The sequence below is a fragment of the Lepidochelys kempii genome, chromosome 1, assembly GCF_965140265.1.
Source record: "Lepidochelys kempii isolate rLepKem1 chromosome 1, rLepKem1.hap2, whole genome shotgun sequence".
Taxonomy (NCBI): Eukaryota; Metazoa; Chordata; order Testudines; family Cheloniidae; genus Lepidochelys; species Lepidochelys kempii.
This window is the reverse complement of record NC_133256.1, coordinates 25,468,325-25,487,418: the sequence shown is the minus strand read 5'-3', so window position 1 is coordinate 25,487,418 and position 19,094 is coordinate 25,468,325. Positions and strand designations below refer to the sequence as shown.

General features: G+C 41.0%; 1 protein-coding gene across 8 annotated transcripts in view; it reads right to left on the bottom strand.

The window, feature by feature from the left end:
• The window catches only part of FAT3 (FAT atypical cadherin 3), a 559,292-nt gene that overhangs the window by 50,593 nt on the left and 489,605 nt on the right, over positions 1-19,094 (bottom strand). For all 8 annotated transcript variants that reach the window (XM_073336876.1, XM_073336917.1, XM_073336926.1 and 5 more), the window contains 5 exons: positions 18,302-18,516; positions 16,498-16,635; positions 14,286-14,429; positions 12,844-13,041; positions 9,816-10,614 (listed from right to left, as the gene is read on the bottom strand). In XM_073336876.1, the coding sequence (XP_073192977.1) occupies positions 9,816-10,614; positions 12,844-13,041; positions 14,286-14,429; positions 16,498-16,635; positions 18,302-18,516 (1,494 nt within the window). The remainder of the gene's footprint in view (positions 1-9,815; positions 10,615-12,843; positions 13,042-14,285; positions 14,430-16,497; positions 16,636-18,301; positions 18,517-19,094) is intronic.

Below are 19,094 nucleotides of genomic sequence, written 5' to 3'. Positions count from 1 at the left end.
ACACCTCCCCTCCTTTGTCAAACATTTGTTTGAGATGTCTGTGCAGGAAATGAGCGCTGATGTAAAATGATACATGGCAATCATTATTAATCAGTGTAATAGGGTATATTAACATGCATAATAACGAAGCAGAGCTCTGTGTAAGCACAAAAGCATGCCTCTTTCACCGTCAGAAATTGGTCCAATAAAAGATCTTATTTCGCCCACTTTGCCTCTCATGAATAATACTAGTGATATACTATCACATTTCAACTCCTATCGATACCAAAAGGGATGAAATCAACAGGCTTCTATGGAAATTTAATTTAATAGGGTTCTATAGAAAATATTATAAAACGACAGAATTTAACTGAGAATGAGATATTTTCCATAGGTGTTTTTGGGTGTCTGTTTTCTTCTTAAGAAACAACAATCCTATAGAATTCTATAGCAGGGACATAATTCTCTAGAGAATGGCAAAAATGTTCCATAGAAAGGTTATAATTTACTGTTTAATTCCATCAGCTATATCAATACATTCTTATTAGGTGTATGCTCTATCTGCACAGTACATCTGTTCTTTCAACGCACTTAAACCTTTTGTAAGGTAGTAATTTAAGTGAGCCTCTCTGTAGCTGACAAATAGACAAGTCACTTGGGCAAAAACCCCAGAGCTTGTGAATATGCTGAACTGCTGAGATTTCAGAATGTGGCATTGCACATTTTCACAACCCTTTAACCTTCGATTAAAATCTCTGACATTAAGCAATAAATCAATACTTGACTTCTCTATCACTCTCTGCCACTTTTTAGCTGATTCTAACTCTTGATTTGTGGTTCAGATTCATCATTCCATGGTTCAAAAGTATATGGAAAGAATCTAATATATTTATTATCACTGTGAAGATGTAAGCTTACGCTGGCAGAGCACGAATGGTTTTTTTAGATAAACTACAAGAAAATCAACTTTGTATTCATCCTGTGGATTTCACAGCTGTGACAGAAGTTTTAAAATATTCAAACCTGGGAGAAGAAATGTTTTATGCCTATCTGTATGATTATAAGTGCATAAGCTACAAATCATGCACTGCTGTATTGCATTGTTTTGGCTAATGTGCATGTTCAGGCTGATTTCATAACTGCACTGAGTAAAACTGTAAAATAATGCACGGATATGTTATCCATTGTCAAAGATTTACAGCCAGAGTTGAAATACAATAATTGAGTTGTCACATTTCCACTCTGAAGTCCAGCATTTTTACCATTCTTTGTTCTTTCCAAAAGAGATTCAACGATATGGATTAGGATTGATTTTCTTTCCCCTAGGCAAGTCCTGAAAATCCATGGCATTCCCATGTAACTCACATTACTATTAATAAATTTGTTTCCAAGAAGGTATTGCATAGAAACATGGGGTTAGGGTCAACCAGTAATGGACAGGAAATTTTGGGAGGGGTCTGCCTGATTTTGACAGATAATCTCTGTTTATTGCTCTAGAAAGAGGTGGAACTACTCCAAGGTCCCTGCCAGTATGATGAAGAGGAAAATACTTTCTCATTTCTAAATGTGGCAATTACTCCATCCCTGTACATATAAGCAGGAATCACCCAGAACCATGCAATTCCATTTGCAGTGTTGCCAAGTCTTGGTGATTTGTGTTTTTCTGAAAGCCCCAGCTCCTGGATACATGTGATTATCTAAAAAAATCTCAGATTTCATTTTAAAAAGTAAACGTTTAACTTTCTTGGTTGCAGAGAAAAAATTGAAAGTGACTCCTAAAGGCTAACAATACCAAGGCAAATACAAAGAACCCCAAACTTATTATTGTAAAAAAAAAAAACTTAAATTTTTTAAGACAATCTTATGATTTTTTGGTGGAGGGGTCTGACTCATAATTTTTGAATGCTTGGGTTGGCCATACTGCAATTGTACTCTTGGACTAGGGTGATCAGGCATCTTAGTCTGTTCTAATGTAACTGGGAATTTGTCCTGGTGTTAGTGGAACTGGCTGGGATACCTGACTACCTCTGCTGGCTCCAAATTCTCCCCAGCTCCTTCCAGTCTGTAGCAATTCCCACTCTGCCTGTCTCTACTTGCCTCACACTCCTCTGGGCCTCATTCCTCATATTTTATACCAGCTCTCTGCAACATCCCCTACCTCAATGCTCTATCAACAGCAGCTTCTCCTCATTGATCGCATTATGTAGTACCATAAGGGAATCCCATCTCCTCTACAACCCAGTGACAATTCCTTTCTTCCTCTTAAAAATCACACCCCTTTCACTCCAGGGCCAAGTCTCTCTCAAACCACAGCTCTTCTAAAATCTGAGCCACATGGATTCTGCTGATACCTTGTGGGGCACAGAATTCCAAAGGTTGATTACCCTGAAAAAAGTCTGACCTTGCAAGTAATCTATACTTCAGTGGCTCAAAAGCACTGTGGTTCAAAGAGCAATGGACTAGTCAACTTTTTCCAACCTTGGGTGATGCACTGGCTTCAAAGGCAGCGTACATGTTTTAGGGGAGAGACCTCAGTATTAATGCAAAAATGATATTAATTATCTCATAACAACTTATTTTTTATTAGGTCATTACAAACGTTCATGGAGGATAAGTCTATCAATGGCTATTAGCCAGGGGTGAAAGTAACTTAAAGGATTTACCGGTACTCTGGAGTCCTGATGAGGGGGTGGGGCCTCAACCGGAAGAGGCGGGGCCTTTAAATCCCCAGGCTCTTTAAATCAGGATTTAAAGGGCCTGGGGCTAGGTCTGTGGGAGCAGCAGCTGGGAGCCCCGGGCCCTTTAAATCACACCCTCAGCTCCCAGCTGCAGAGGCAACTGAGAGCCCTGGGATTCGGGGGTGATTTAAAGGGGGCTATTTAAAGGGTCTGGGGCCACTGCTACCGCCCCAGCCCTTTAACTTGCCACTGGAGCCCCGCTGCTGCTACCCCAGGGCTCTGGCAACAAGGCTCCAGGAACAATTTAAAGGGCCTGGGCCGGATTAACTTTTTGGGGGCCTGGCACCAAACATATCTGAGGGCCCCCCCTGGGGAAAGAAGAGGCCAGGGGCAAGAGCACAGCTGGGCATGGTGGTGGTGGAAGGATTGGTCCCCAGCTGCAGTGAGGCAGGGGCCGGGGCAAGATTAGCACATTGAGGCATGGGGGGAGAATTAGTCCCTGCTGACTGGAGCAAGGCAGGGGCTGGGGGCAAAAACACAGTGGGGCGGGAGCTAGGGTTGGTCCTTGGAGCAAGGGAGGGTCTGGGGTTAAACTACAAGGGCAGCAGGGCTGGGGAGGGGGTAAACAGGATCCCCCACACATACCCCTGCCCACATAGAGTGGGTACCTAACTTCTCCCTGGTTCTAGCCCATTCTCTTTGTCTCTCTCTCTGCACCAAGCTGAGGGTGGGGGTGCACTGAGAACAGGGCTGGGGATGCAAGGTCTGGGAGGGAGTTAGGGTGCAGGAGCAGGCTGGGGGTTGCAGGGTCTGTCCTAGAATGAGGGAGGGGGCTCAGGGTTGGGGCAGGAGGTTGGGGTGTGGAGCGCTTACCTGGGGCAGCTCCCATTCGGTGCAAGGGGTGCAGGTGGGTATGTGGGGTGGGGGAGGGTGCCGGAGCTCCCGTTTGGTGCTCAGGGTAGGGGTGGAGATGTGGAGTGGTGCAGGAGTCAGGGCATGGGGTGTGGAAGGGTGCAGAAGTCAGGGCAGAGGGCTGGGGTGTGGGCTGGGGTCGTGGGGGGTGTGAGGGGGGTGCAGGAGTCAGGGCAGAGGGCTGGGGGTGTGGGCTGGGGTCGCTCCCAGCTCCCTGCCCTGAGCGGCTCATGGCAGGGGGTATGCCCTGATTCCACCCCCTTCCCCAAGGCCCCGCCCCTGCCTCTTCTCTGCTTCCTCATGCCAGCAAACAGCTGATCGGCAGCAGGGAGAGAGAGTGAGAGGGGGCGGGGGAACGCAGCACACTGGGGGAAGTGGAGGGGGAGGGGGGAGTTGGGCTGCCAGCGGAGCCTGCCCTGCAGCAGCAGGACAGAGCCCCGGGAGAAGGCAGCACCAAGCTTCTGCCCCCATAGGAGAGAACGGGGGGCGGAAAAGAGCGGCCAGGGCCCCTTCTGAGAATGGGCCCTTTAAATAGCTGCTGGAGCACCTCCGCCGCTACCCCAGGGCTCTGGCAGCGGGGCTCTGGTGGAAATTTAAAGGGCCTGGGGCTCCAGCCGCTGCTGGGAGCCCCAGGCCCTTTCAGTTGTCGCCTGGGGAAGCCAGTCCGCCCCGGTACGGCACACTGACTCTTGCCAGTATGCCGTACCGGGGCGTACCGGCTTACTTGCACCTCTGCTATTAGCCAGGATGGACAGGGATGGTGTCCCTAACCTCTGTTTGCCAGAAGCTGGGAATGGGCGACGGGGTGGATCACTTGATGATCACCTGTTCCGTTCATTCCCTCTGGGGCACCTGGCATTGTTCATTGTTGGAAGACAGAATAGTAGGCTAGACGGACCTTTGGTCTGACCCAGTGTGGCCGTTCTCATGTTCTTAAACTTGTTTACATGTTTACTGAATATTAAGATATAACTACAAATATGTTATAGCTTGGAAATATAACAATACACATGTTTACCTAGTTATGTTACAAAATGTTAAAGCTAATCAAAGAAATTCAGGAAGATTTCTACTCCTATTTCCCAAGGACAAGCAAACATCAAGATGACAAACCATGTAAAACATTCATGTTTTAGGAAGAAACCTGAATATGATTGGAATGTAGGGTGTGTTACCAGAGCGATACATCTAGGTACCGTGGGGGTTCTACCAACCTCCACCCTCTTGCAAGAAAACTTACTTGTGTTCTTAAAACCTTCAGAGAAAAACATGTTGTTGGAGATGTTTTAAACTTTTGTTTATTTCTTAAATGTTGAAATTGCAAACACCTTTGGAGATGTATGTTTGCAAAGATATCTAAATGTAGGAATAGTAAGATGTTTAATATACAAATATAGCAAGGTCATTTGATGCGATAACTGTGTACTAATATAAGAAGCTATTTAAGTATAGAATATTCATATTAATAGGATGCTAATTAATTACTGGCAGTGTGCAAGCAAACCCTCATCCAACTCCAGACGACAAGAATCATCTCTTCTAAAACTATGACAAGAATCAACACATTTTTATATTATTTAAGTTGTAAAAAAAAACTTTCTAAAGGTTATTTAATTTAAAAAGACTGTTTGGAGAACTGAAATCTTTTATATAAAGAACATGAGTGTTTGGACTGTTTCAAAACAGAATTTCATTTTCTAGTAAAGTTGAAAGAATATCTCAGAAGATGGATCAAATAAAAAGAAACAGTTAAAACTAGCTTTGACAGTTATCTGATGCTTTCGTCCACAAGAAGAACAAAGGCGATGAAAGAAATGTTGCATATTTATTAAACAGATTGTATATTCAGGAGCTGAAGGTGTCACCTAAGCCAAACCTGAAGACATCAAGCCAATGAAAAGGTGACAGCAACCAACTTTGAATCTTCAACAAGCCTATGTCTTTTCCCGTAAATTTCCTAAAAATCGGAAGGTGATGCATATAAAAGAGTCAAAGTGAGCACCTCTCATACACACACTCCCTGCTATTCTGCTTAGACAGCAAACACTCCACAACTTATGCTGTGTATCTCTACAAGCTAGTTGCCACAGACAATTGAGAAAAACATAAAAGACTCAAGAAGAAACCAACCCAAGGAAGACCTCCCCAAACTTCAACATGCACAGGTGAGAGAAGTTAACTAAAACACTGACAATGGATTAGATTTCAATTCATATAATGATTTTATTGGGATACTGAAATGCTATTGTAACATAAAATATTAATAGTTTCTCCTGATAATCACCAGCTGGTTAGGCCATGTATTGCTGGAGAGAAGATGGGATAAACATTGGTAATCAGAGAAATAGTGGGATTTAATTACACTTAGGATTCTTAATATTTGTAATTGTCCTGTTTTAAGATAGCTTCTTTTAATTAACTAATTTCAATATTTCCTTTGATTTCAGAGGATTTACTTAAGATTGCTTACTTTGCCAACTACAAACTGCTTAGTTATTACCAACAACCAGACATGCTTCACTTGCCCTTAAACACATTATTTTGCCTGTTTATCCACAGTTTTAAGTATCTAATAAGATACTAAAACTGAATTTACAATAATTTTGGATAATAATATACTTTGTCTTAACTTACCAAAAAACAAAAAGCACCCCACCATCGCCCAGGGAATCCATTCTCAAAGGTGAAATCTCTGCTATAAGACCTCCATAGAACAATATAATATAGGAGAGATTGTAATGTAAGTATCAGTATTGTTATATCTGTTCTCTCATTTGTGTTATTTAATTTAATACTTTCTCTTTCTTTTTTCACTAGTAAAATGACCACAATTAATAACTGATTATTTTGCTTGGTCTTAATCATGGTATTTCCTAAGACACATAAAAGAACCTCTGTGACTAAGTAGGGGGAGTCACACCCATAATATGGCAATAAAAGAAACAATTAGTAAGAGATGGCCTACCCTTTCTCTAAACTAAGTATTTTTAGTAACATTTACAATAAAATTACATGGCGCCCAACAATTAAAATGACCCCCCATACCACACAATGTGTTCGGCACCTTGGAAAAATCAGACCACTTTTATTTAATGCCTAAGCGCAGACTGGATGGGAAGATACTATCCCCCTCTCTCACTCAGCCTTCTTAGCTGTACTACCATGATGGCTTACAAGGGGCAGGATCTGTGTGTAGGCTTCATGGGAGTCAGTTGGTCTTTTGGAGGAATTTGAATGAGCAGAGAGTGGGAGTCTGGCACACTGGTATTGGGACTTGAGTTCAATGGTCAGGACTGGACGCATCGGACCCTGTCATGAGAGGTATCGAGGACCTGTTAGCGGGTGCGGTGCACTCAACTTCTACAATGGGACCTGAGGGGGCACAGCTCCTCTAAAAATTGGGCCCCTTTTTTTATTTATTAGTGGCAGAGGATCACAGTGCATTATATTCAGATATTTCTGCCTTCCTGCAGAATGTACCAGGTATAGCTCCAAAAGACCTAAAGCTTAGATTCCTTCTTTCCTCCCATGAATTTAGATTTTGGTACAAGACAGAATAATCTATTCCTGTTACACTGTAGAAGAAGCCATATGCACTCTAATATAGATGTGTGAGTTTTCACTTCCACACAACACTTTTGGGGACAGTGTTCACAAGGCTCCTGAATGATTACATCGGAATCATATTCGATCCTCTTCCCTAACACACACATTTTTGTAACCCATGTTTTCAAAAACTGTCGAGTGTAGTGCAAATTATGCTCCTCATAGAAGTTCCTTAACAGGGGCTAGAAATGGGAATGTGAGCAAGACTGTATGAACAAATCAGTTCCAACAAAACTAACCAACTTTCCCCCCGTGAATCTTTGTCCTAAAACTAAATTCAGACCAAATCTTTACTTAGTTTTTTTTTTAAAGGATAATGTAACATGAAGTATCATTTTTGCCTCTGAAATACCAAAATACCATGGGAATGGCTGTTTATTCCAGTACTTTTCACATGACTGGATGCAAAAATGCCAGAAAACTCAGGAGTTAGCCTGTTATTGCAAGATTTTTTAGTTATTGACTCTAAAGGTTCAGGCTGAGGCGTCTGAACTTTGGGGCGTTATCCTACCTGAAATGAGCTGCTGAATCTTTAGAGGTTCACAAGTTACCTGCTTTAATAGTCTCTCAGCATTCTGGTGTTAGATAACTCCGTTTGCTCATAAAGGTAATCTAGGTTATGCACAGCTGGCATGCATAATTTGTGCATATTTGTGACATCTGGCAGTGGGAACTATGTTCCAAGTCTGATACATATTTCAAGAATGTGTGAATTAGCTCAAACTCAGGCTTCCTGGGTTATAACTGAATCTGATCAGTGAAAACATATGCAATATTTTAATAGGTTTGTCATTCTTCAATCTATCAATATTTATTTGGCTAGATCATTAAACTACTCTAGAAACAAATATAGTAGAACACTGATTCTGCTGAATGTGTCTTGCCAAAGCTATCATGTTAAAGGAACCATGAGGAAATCCATCCTAGTATTTTGTGTACTATTTTTCCACTTGCTGTATTTATATGCACATAAATATGCAGATACACATTCATTATGGTTTATCATACAGAATACACACATACACACTTCTGAGGAAAGACTGATTAAAAGAACTATCTATGATTTGCTTTAACAAAAACTAAAGAGAGTGAGGCAGGTTAATTTTCTACAAGTATCTGAAGGGAGCAAATGCCACTGACCAAGGTTAACTGCTTTGGGTGGTAAACAAAGGGTATAATTAGCAACAATGGAATGAAAATAAGAATGGGAACATGTAAACTGAATATCAGGAGAAAATTGCTGTCAGTGAGATCTATCAGTCTCCCAAGATAGGTATGGATTCCCCATTGATTGGTACATTTAAAACTAGACTGGACAAAGATACAGTTTCAAAACAGTACAGAATATACTGTACGTAATAGTCCTGCACTGGCCTAGGGGCTTGGCTAGATGATATGATAGCACCGTCTATTCTATGGAAGTCTCTATTGCACAGCTTTTGTATAGCTAATAATAGCAGGGACTGTAACATACATCTAAAGCTGTTTGAAACACTTAACACTATCATTTAACAATTAGCCCTTAAATGTGCATAAAAGATCTCGACTCCAATATTCTTATCTTCTCACGTTCCCTGAACTATCAGGGCCCTATTATCTCCCCTCTGCAGGACTCAAGTGACTCCAGCTGAAGTTCCATGCGTTGGGGCCTGACCCAATCCCCTCTGAAGTCCATGGTAAGACACTTATTGACTTTAACAGGAGCAAGAGCAAACCCTTAAGGAGGCTAGGTTGTCACACTGAAGATCTGCCATACAGTTCTGAGAGCAAAATGTGGTGCACAGTCTTTATGGGCCGAATTCTTTGCTAAACTGTCACAGCCTCATTGACTTCACAGGAGTTTTGTCCATTGACACCAGCAGAAAACAAAGTCCCGTCTCTCTGTGTATGTTTACGAGAAGGGAGGTTTACATGTATTGATTTTACAGCAGCTTCTTATTTCACTCTTGAGCAAAGTGGAATGAGGAACAGAAAACCGCGCAAACAGAAGGAACAGGTCTATTATTATAAGTGCTTGAGGTTTTTTACCTAGTACACAGAAGCAGAAGGAAGATGGGCAACCAAGTGAATATGCTGGCCGTTCCCATATGAAATCCCTTCAAAACTGCGGAACAATTTCATGAACCAGTGCCACTGCTGGGAGCTCCAGGCCCTTTAAATTGCCCCCTGGGGAAGCCGGGCTGTCCCAGTACGGTGCACCGGCTCTTGCCAGTACGCCATACCGGGGCGTACCGGCTTACTTTCACCTCTGGTTAAAGATCATTCTCACTTTCAAAACGCTGGGTGCAGTCGCTAAATACTGACTGGCCAGTTTCTGACATGACCACACTTTATGTACTATTCAGTACTGTTACAGATTGGGTGGCAAACCACAGCAGAAGGTTTGTTGATGGCTCTGATTACCATGCCTCCAGCAAAGTGGCCTTTGGTCACAGAAGGTGAAAGTTCACCATCTTCCATTTACATAAATAAACGTGAACAATTCTTAACCACCCTCAGAAATCAATTCCCACCATACATTTGCCACATGCTCTTTAACTAAATGAATTGAACTGCCCCTTCCAATCTGCATCAGAGAAACAAAAACTATCCTAACCCATAATGTGGAAAGATTGAAGGTGAAGAGGGAGTCATACTCACCATTACATGTGCAGCGTACATTTCTGTAGAAACGGGGACACACAAAACTAATTCGCGCTGTGCTATAGGTCATCAGGGAATGGGAATCAATAGACAGGCTTTGTTCGCAGTGCTGCTCCTGACAATCCAGTCCAGAACAATTCTTCTCCAAGATAGCTGAGATGTGAATCACATTTTCTAAGTGTCTCCTTGCATTGGTAAGCTTCTGAATCAAATAAGCAGGCTTATAGAATCCACTGTTGTGCATCTGAACTGCAAACAGCATGTCAAGCTGATTGGTGCCTGCCACAGGCTGAATGCTGATAATGTGCAGGCTATCTTGTTTCTGCGAGAGCACAGCATTTCGCAAGGTGCGCCTGAACCCATGCATGTGGAGCCCCACAAAATCTTCAGGGGAAACGTTCTCAAATCGGATGGTGACCGTGTTCTGCAGCATTTCTTGTATCAGCTGTTCCATGTGGACTATAACATCAATGGGCACTTGGAACCGACCATCGCTAACTGACACGTTCAGCGTGTACTTGCCGTTATCTAGCCCTCCCAGGGCAATGATCTTGCCATCATGGCTGCTAACCTTGAAGAGACTTTTCTGCTCTGACTTCAGGGTATAAGTGAGAACGTCATACATATCTTGATCTGTGGCATGAATCTTTCCAATGACACCCCCTGGAAAGTCATCTTCCATGGTGACTATAAAAATCTCCAGTGGAATGGCTGTTGGTTTGTGAATGCTTTCTTCAATGACCCGCACTTGGATGTAACTGTGGGATACCTGTTGGGGCTTCCCAGAATCTTTAGCCTAATTTAATTTGGAAAGAACAAGCACACGCATAAATCACAGTCAATAGTAATAAATCCTCACTCTTCCTCCTCCTCCCTACTACTATATTTATAAAGTCTGTCATCCTGACACTCTTTTCAAAGTACTTTACTAACTATATTCATAAAGGAACTTGGCCCCACATTGCAATGCTGCCACCTCTGATGTGGAATACAAAAACACCTTAGGGAAATGAAGAAAACTGTATCTAAATGAACTGCAGGGGGAAACATATAGGCAGACTGAAATACGACCAGAATACCACAGACAGAACTTGTACTCCGGTATTACATCAATTACCACAAATGCTCAGGTTTTTTATTTTAGTCTCAAATTCCCATTTGAATGATGGCCCCTCCTGCACATCTGATGGAGCTTTGGTTCAGTACTGACTCAAAGAAGAGAGTGCAACCTACTTAATCATCAAGAATGCTTTCTGCAGCAGCTGGGCATGCTTCAGAAGTTTCTGATCCACCTTGACCCTGCTTAGCTTATGAGGATCTTAGAAAGTTAGGGTTGGCGTTTTTAATACTGCTTTCTGTATTGCTTTACCTAAATCACTCAAGAAACATGCTTGAAATAAAGAAAATTTATCACCCTCCAAAGATGAAATAAGATGCATGTTATATTACTAACAATAAAATATGAGAGTAGAACTGAGCTTGGACAGCTGACTCTGTGACCCAGAGCACATATGATAGCATCATTTTCACTTTTTAGAGAGAGCAATAGAGCAGGTCTGACAAAAAACTCAAGGCCTTCCTGACAGAAGGCTATGCAAACTTGGATCAATGTCCTTTTTGTGCAGTAATAAAAATGCTCCATTCAGCTCACTATTAAGATTTACTACTCACTCTGAAGGAGAACAGAACAAAAGAACATAGACCTGCCACTTGATCTGAAGAACTTTATTGGAGAATTGAATGTGGTTATAAAAATCAACAAGGAAAAAGAAAAAAATATAGAATGCTAATAAGAATTATATATACACCTTCAGTAGGAGCAGTGTGTGCTGAGCACCTCTGAAAATCACTCCTCCTCACCCTGAATAGGGCTGGAAAGCCAAAAAGGTCATTTTGTTGACCTGTCCCTCCTCCAAATTTAATGTTAATAAAAACTACAAAGGAGGACTGGTGGTAGAGTGGAGAGAGAGAGGCTCTTCCTTCAGCTGCCCTGAACTGTCAGGTATGCTGGTAGGGTCCAAACACTCCAAATAACATTAAAAATGTTTTAATTGTAGAAGCCCTTAAATAAGAAAGGAATGCGAAGGGTCCATTAAGCCTCCAAAAGTCAACCACAATATTTTTCTATATATTTTGATACATTTTAGAATATGATGTCTATCTTTTACTCCATTTATATCACAGTCACAGGTACATAGCTAAAATTGCAACCACATTTCCATTACATATGCTATTTATAGCCTCACCAGAACTTTGCTTAGGAAAATTAGTTTGGCCTAAAAATTGGCAGTTTTATAATAAAGGCTAGGGAAAGGGTTTTTTTATTCCTATAAGGCTTGAGAATAAAATTGGTTTCAGTGCTTATGAGTTTTAGGCTTGCTGCAGAATGACACCCAACTGTTTTCCCCCTGTAAATCATGAAGAGAAGCAGACAATGTACTTTTGAGTTAGATGTCACAAAAATTACTCTGGTTATGAAGCTCCTCGGTAGTGACTTCTATTAGCAGCTCTCTTTTCATCTCCCTTCTAAACTAAACAAACCTGGAAAATTTTCATGAGTTCTTGGTCTGTTTTGGAAAATGTATTACTACATTTATGGACTTAGGAACCAGTGTGATTTCCTTCCCTATAACAATATTTTGTTGTGTGTTTATATGAGCAGAAGGTATTTTTTTCCTGGATATTCTATTCCCCTACTTTCCTTCCTGAGCTTTATAAAAAAATAAATGAAAATCTTAAATCATACGCTTGCTACTCACAAATCCCATTCCATACAAATAAAATTGGTAAGGTGGCTGGTTACCTATTTATATTTATATGAAATTGGGTTTGTGAGCAGTGAAGGAAATGTACTGTTTTGTGCACTGTACGTTGCAATGCACTATATTGACTAACTGAATAAAATCAATTAAAAACAAAACAAACAGGCAACATAAAAACATAAAACATAAAAATAGTGGCAAAAATGACATGACACTAAGAGAATTTTCTTGGTTTGTGCTGATGTGCAATAATAAGGCCATACCTGCACACAGAGCATATATTCAGTTGCTACCATGTGCTTGAAGATAACTGCAGACCTCAAAACTCCATGTGGGTCCAACATAAATTCCTCCTCTTCATTGCCAGTCAGAATGGTAAAGGTAAACGGGGGGCCATTGTGAAAAGAATCGTTGTCTGTCACTACCAGCTGCAAAATGCTTGTGCCCACGGGCTTATTCTCCTTTATGCATATACACAGTGTATAAAGAGAAATTACAATGACGTATCTCACCATATTGTTAAAAGAACATTCAGAATACACAGGAAAATGGTTTTTCCACAGCAGTTCCCCATAGTTTTTACATTCCACCCCATTGTGCTCCAGTTACACACATGGAACACGATTCACTTGGCAGGAAGCACAGAGGTGACTGAGAGCAGAATTTGACACAGATTCTCTAGTGAGGAGTCCAGATTTTGGGCCTTTTTTTTTTTTTTAACCACCACTGTATCTATTACACATGACCATTATTATTAGTACACTGAATAAAATGAAGAAAACTTTAACCTCTTGTCGGCTCATCACCTAGCTTAGGGTTGGGCAGCCATTGGTATATTTGGCAGGACCAACATGCATTTACTAGGGTGATGCAGTGCTTTGCCAGTCAGAACATTTAACTGTCCCCAGTACTATGAAGGTAATCATATCAAAAAGCTGTTTCATAAAATTTTTCATGCCTGCATCCCATTGTGATGCAATGTTCATGGTTTTCCCACAAGATACACTGAAACAGATAACATGGGGTTGCCAGAGATTTAGATTCTCTCCCAACTCCGCCCCCAAAAACCTACCCCAAAGAGAGCTCTGACCCTGTAAAGGGAGAAGTGCTAGAGACTCCATGAAGTCCCTAGGGACTTTGCAATTGCTCTTGATTTTATGGGGAAGGCACTGAGATACCACAGTGATTGGGGGGCAGTATAAAACTCTAAGATAGACAGATAGATCCATCTTCACAGTACCAGACATGGAATATACTAGTCAAGAGTGCAGAAACTCTTCAGGAGAGTATGGGAAATGGAAATTCCAGAACTTCTTTCATTTTCTTCTCTCCTCTGATCAAGGAGGGCTTGAACCCTCTATAAACAATTTAAGCTAATTCTTTATCTAGCTGTGGGACAGGCAGGAAAGACAAGAGAGCCCGACATGGCAACTGGAATGGCTACAATTGCGGAAGAAGAATAAAAAACATTTCTTAGACAAGGGGAAAGCTTCTTGAGTTGCTGGGATAAGTGGTAAAATCTGTGGCAGATTCTGAGGAATCTCATAAACAGAGTCCTGTCAAAGAGTTCAGAAAAACATGCCTATCCTTTGCTTGCAATGAGACAATTTGATATACCTTGGGCTGATCAAAAGTAACTTAATGGTAACCAAATGCTTTCATGTTTAAAGGTCAGATCAGTTTTTGATGTGCAGGATACACTTACTTGAATTACAGCTGTATAGTTGGCTGGTGTAAATACAGGGCTATTATCGTTCACATCAGAAATGTCTATGTTGACCGTTACAGATGATGACATAGGAGGGATGCCACTGTCTCTTGCCTGAATAACTAGTGAATATCCAGACACCTGTGAAAAGGTGAAAACATTAAATCAATGCGAAAGGGGTCCTAAATTTCAGCAATCATTCCTTCCATCTTGTGTGCTACGTACCACATTCTGTGGAAAGCTGTCTCACCTCATTACTTGTCCTGCCCTTTGTATAATATTTCCCTGTTTAGTGCTTCACTGTGTCCCAAACTCTGTTTTATAAGGCTATCAATAATCTGAATGGCGTCACCATATTAAAATAACTGCACCAGACAATGCATACTATAGATAATGGTACACTTCAAAAACAAACTGCATGGTGCCTTGCGTATAATATGCAAAATCAGCCATTACAACTTTAACTTACAAGCAAACACAGAGAATACTTTGAGTTAGGTGTCTACTGCAACATTTTGGTCAGATTCCAGTCAAACCGGGATTTTAGGAATGGTTTCCAAGACTCTTTTGTACATGATTTCTGAGAGCATGTCTCATTATCTATCTAACATGAAACACTTCTAACATGGCATTTGCAAAGTACTAAGGTAAAGTTCATAGAGAGGTAGCCTAAATGATTTGAAAAACACTTTCAATGGCTAGTAACACCTGTGCCTCTGTACCCCCTGGCTTGGATAGGTAGTTTGCAGCTGGATATCATCTACCTGCCACTAAAAAGATTTTTCTCGGTACTTATTAGAAACAGCCACACAATACATGTCATTAGGGGAGCAGTTGTCTTTATGCTTTTGGGACATGTCTTTACCTTTGACGATAGCACAAACCACAGGGTGCCTGTGGCATTAGGTTTAAAACATCACAACAGCACCTGGGGAATGGATTTTCTTACTTCCCTCTCTCCTATGACAGGCTTTGGCTGGTTCAGAGTTGGTTGCTGTCTTGGGACTTCTTCCGACAATTTTTTTTGTTTGGTTTTGTCTTTCTGTGCCCTCTATCACTCACCTTGGATTTAAGAACTTAACCTGTCTGTATGTTTACCCCTTTGAAATGAGTACTGTTTCTCCTTCCGAAAGTTTAGCTTATACATTTTTTTTTTGTACAAGAATGAGGAAGCCCAACATCGATGTCCTAGAGTATATCCTATATTCTATGTATTTCAGAATGGGGCTTGCTGTATTGTCTCCGAAGAACATCAGAGACAATGGGCCAAATTCACTACTGATGTAAGCAGGTGCAACTCTGCTCACATCATGTAACTGCCCCTGTTTATACCTGTGGTGAATTTAGTCCTACAAGCATGTTTATATAAAGCACCTGTGTGCGTGTGTACTTTGCAGCTATACTAACACAAACATTAAATTAATGCAAATTAAAAAATTAAGGCTATACAGTAAAAAATATATAGCACCTATCTAGCCTATAGACCACAGCACAGCAAAGAACAAACACATGCACTGACCGCATGACGTCTGTGTCCTTAGCACCCCTAGTGCTACCTGCAGAGATTTCCCTATGTGTTGTAAGATTACTGAAGTCATGTAACTTTCTCCTATGCTCACACTAACACTAGGCAAACCATCTTTGTTTGTCAAATGCTGTTATTTGAGAGGTGGGTGAAACGGTGATAAGTTGTCTTGGGTGAATGTTGTACTGGGGTAAACAAAGCAATGGGGTCTCTCAAATATAGCACCCTATCACTACCTCGATAGCTTGGCCACTTCACCACATAACCTTGCTAATAATATTTTACACACATTGCCAATTCAAAGTTGAGGTCTTGGCTCTGTGCCTGTTGTTACTGTCTAGAATGTGTTACAATCACCATTGTGTATGTGTATGATAGAAACAAGGTAGCAGCTCATTAACACTACAGCTTTCTGCATTGTCACAGGTTTGTCTTCTTTAATCTTATCTGATACCAGTAGAGAGGGGAGCATTTGAAGCTCAGTTTGCTTGTAGATAGGACTGGGGTGAAAGGAGTGAATTGGGCAATAAGAGAAATAGAGGATAGAATATTTTGTAGTGCCAACTGCAGACTACATAAACGACAAGCCTGCAGTCATGCAGAAAGCCAGCAGCACAGCTGAAGTCAATATACATATGCAATTTCTAGTAAGTTTAGAAGAAAGTCCAGCACATGTTATCTTACCCTTTCTCTGTCCAATTTCTTTTTAACCTTTATAAGTCCCAAAACAGGATCAACTGAAAATTCATTGTCCCGATCACCGTTCACTATGGAAAAATGAATCTGGCCATTGGTAGGACTATCCTGGTCTTCTGCTATCAACTTTTTGAGAGAAGAATAAAATTAGCTATACAGATTAAGAAATATTTCTATGGTACAATAAGAAATCAAAACCTCAAAGGAATAACTTTACATTCCGTCAGGTTAGTAGATATAACTTACTAGACAGTGCATGTTTGTCTAAAAGTTCTCTCATCACAAATTTGGAATGGGAAGATTATTTGCAAGGGGCAAGCCAGTGTGTGTGTTATACAAGTCATATGAAACAAGTACCAATGAGCTCTTCATATCGCTGCATACAATCATACATTTTGTTTAGGCCACATAGAATCACAGGGTTAAAAGGGACTGCAAGGATCATTTCGTCTAACTCCCTGCCAACACAGAATCATAGAAAATCACAGACTCATAGAACTGGAAGAGACCTCAAGAGGTCATCTAGTCCAGTCCCCTGCACTCAAGGCAGGACTAAGTATTGTCTAGACCATCCCTGACAGGTGTTTGTCCAACCCTGACAGGTGTTTGTCCAACCTGCTCTTAAAAATCCCCAATGATGGAGATTCCACAACCTCCTTAGGCAATTTATTCCAGTGCTTGTGATCCACTATGACCCACAGATCCCTTTCCACAGTACTCCTTCCTAGGCAGTCATTTCTCATTTTGTATGTGTGCAACTGTTTGTTCCTTCCTAACTGGAGTACTTTGCATTTGTCCTTATTGAATTTCATCCTGTTTACTTTAGACCATTTCTCCAGTTTGTCCAGATCATTTTGAATTTTAATCGTATCCTCCAAAGCACTTGCAACACCTCCCAGCTTGGTATCATCTGCAAACTTTGTAAGTATATTCTGTATGCCATTATCGAAATCACTGATGAAGATATTGAACAGAACCAGACCCAGAACCAGTCCCTGCGGGACCCCACTCGTTATGCCCTTCCAGCATGACTGTGAACCACTGATAACTATATGCAGGATTTGTTATGTCTAAACCCTCCAAGACAGATGGCTATCCACATTTTAGACAGAAGTTATTTTAGAAAATTTGTTGATGCTCTAGAGTGGGATTTTCAAAGGCGTTAGGTGACTTTTAATGGCAGCTGGATGCCTAACTCCCTTAGGAGCCTTTGAAACTCTCAGCCTTAAAATCTTTTAATGCTTCTAGTTTTCACAACCTTTCCCTACTAAAGCCAGATGTCTCAGATACAGTAGAAAGTGTTGTGATTTGAGGTATGCTATGTTGTATTCCAGCAGGGCTAGATTCAAACACTTTTTATGTCACTGGAAAGCCATAAATGTTGCCTCTCCAATGAGAAATATGATGTGTTTCTACCTCTGATGAGCCACGAGACATCAGACATCACCTGTCATGGGTCCAGGGCAAAAGTATGCCTAGGGTGGAGTGCAAAATTGAGAGGAAAAAAGAAAACATTTTATCTCACGGGTTCTTTTTTTGAGAGGGGGCGGAGGGGGGGAAATGGCAGTTGCTTTGAAAGTTGATTGGCGGTTTGGAACATTAAAAGTAATTCTAGAAGAGACAGAATACTGGACAGATGGCAGATAAGGTGGTCAAAAGGTGCAGTGGCTATTACAGTTTATCATCTGTACAGCCACAGAATGATTGTTTATTATATGCTTATGCAAACATAGTTATTTATCGCAACACCTTGTATTGACTTTCTGTCTGAAATCATATACATTATACTCACCATAATAACGGAATCACCAACTGAAGCATCCTCACTGATAACTGCACTGTAGGCCTCTTGATTAAATTTTGGTGCATTGTCATTAACATCCGTTACATTTATGTTCACTGTAGTAACAGCACTTAGGGCTGGCGTACCTCCATCTTTTGCTTCCACTCTTAGGTAAAAGTCTTTACACATTTCATAGTCCAGAGCTTCAATTACAGAAATGGATCCTTTGAAAGAAGAGAGGGAATGTTAACAGATCTAAAGAAGCAAACTCTGTGAGCAGTAATATTATCAGCGTTAGTGATAGCCAAAAAATTATAGACTAGAATACATTATTTAGCACCATTGCAAAATACCACATGATGCTACTGAAACGATAATGCCAGCAAATCCAAGGAAAATATACAATTAGACATCTGCATTTCCTCTTGTATAAATTAAAGAAAGATATAATAACTTGAGCTTATATATCACTTCTCAGGACAGGAACTTCAAGTGGTTCAGAATGATTAATGGCACCACTAGAGGTAGCTTTTATTACACCAGTGCCATAGATGGGTAAACAGAGAAAGCACAGTTTAATGACTTGCCCAGGCTCACAGAGAGTCAGTGGCAGAACGGGAAATGGAATCCAGACATCTTGATTCACAGCTCAATGTTCTGAACTCAATAAACATTCTGGCCAAAATTTTCAAACCTACATGGCTAATGACACCTATACCTATCTTCAGCAGCCTAAATACAGGAGGTCTGATTTTTCCATAGCATTAAGTACCCACAACTCCACCTGAAGTGGGAGCTGTTG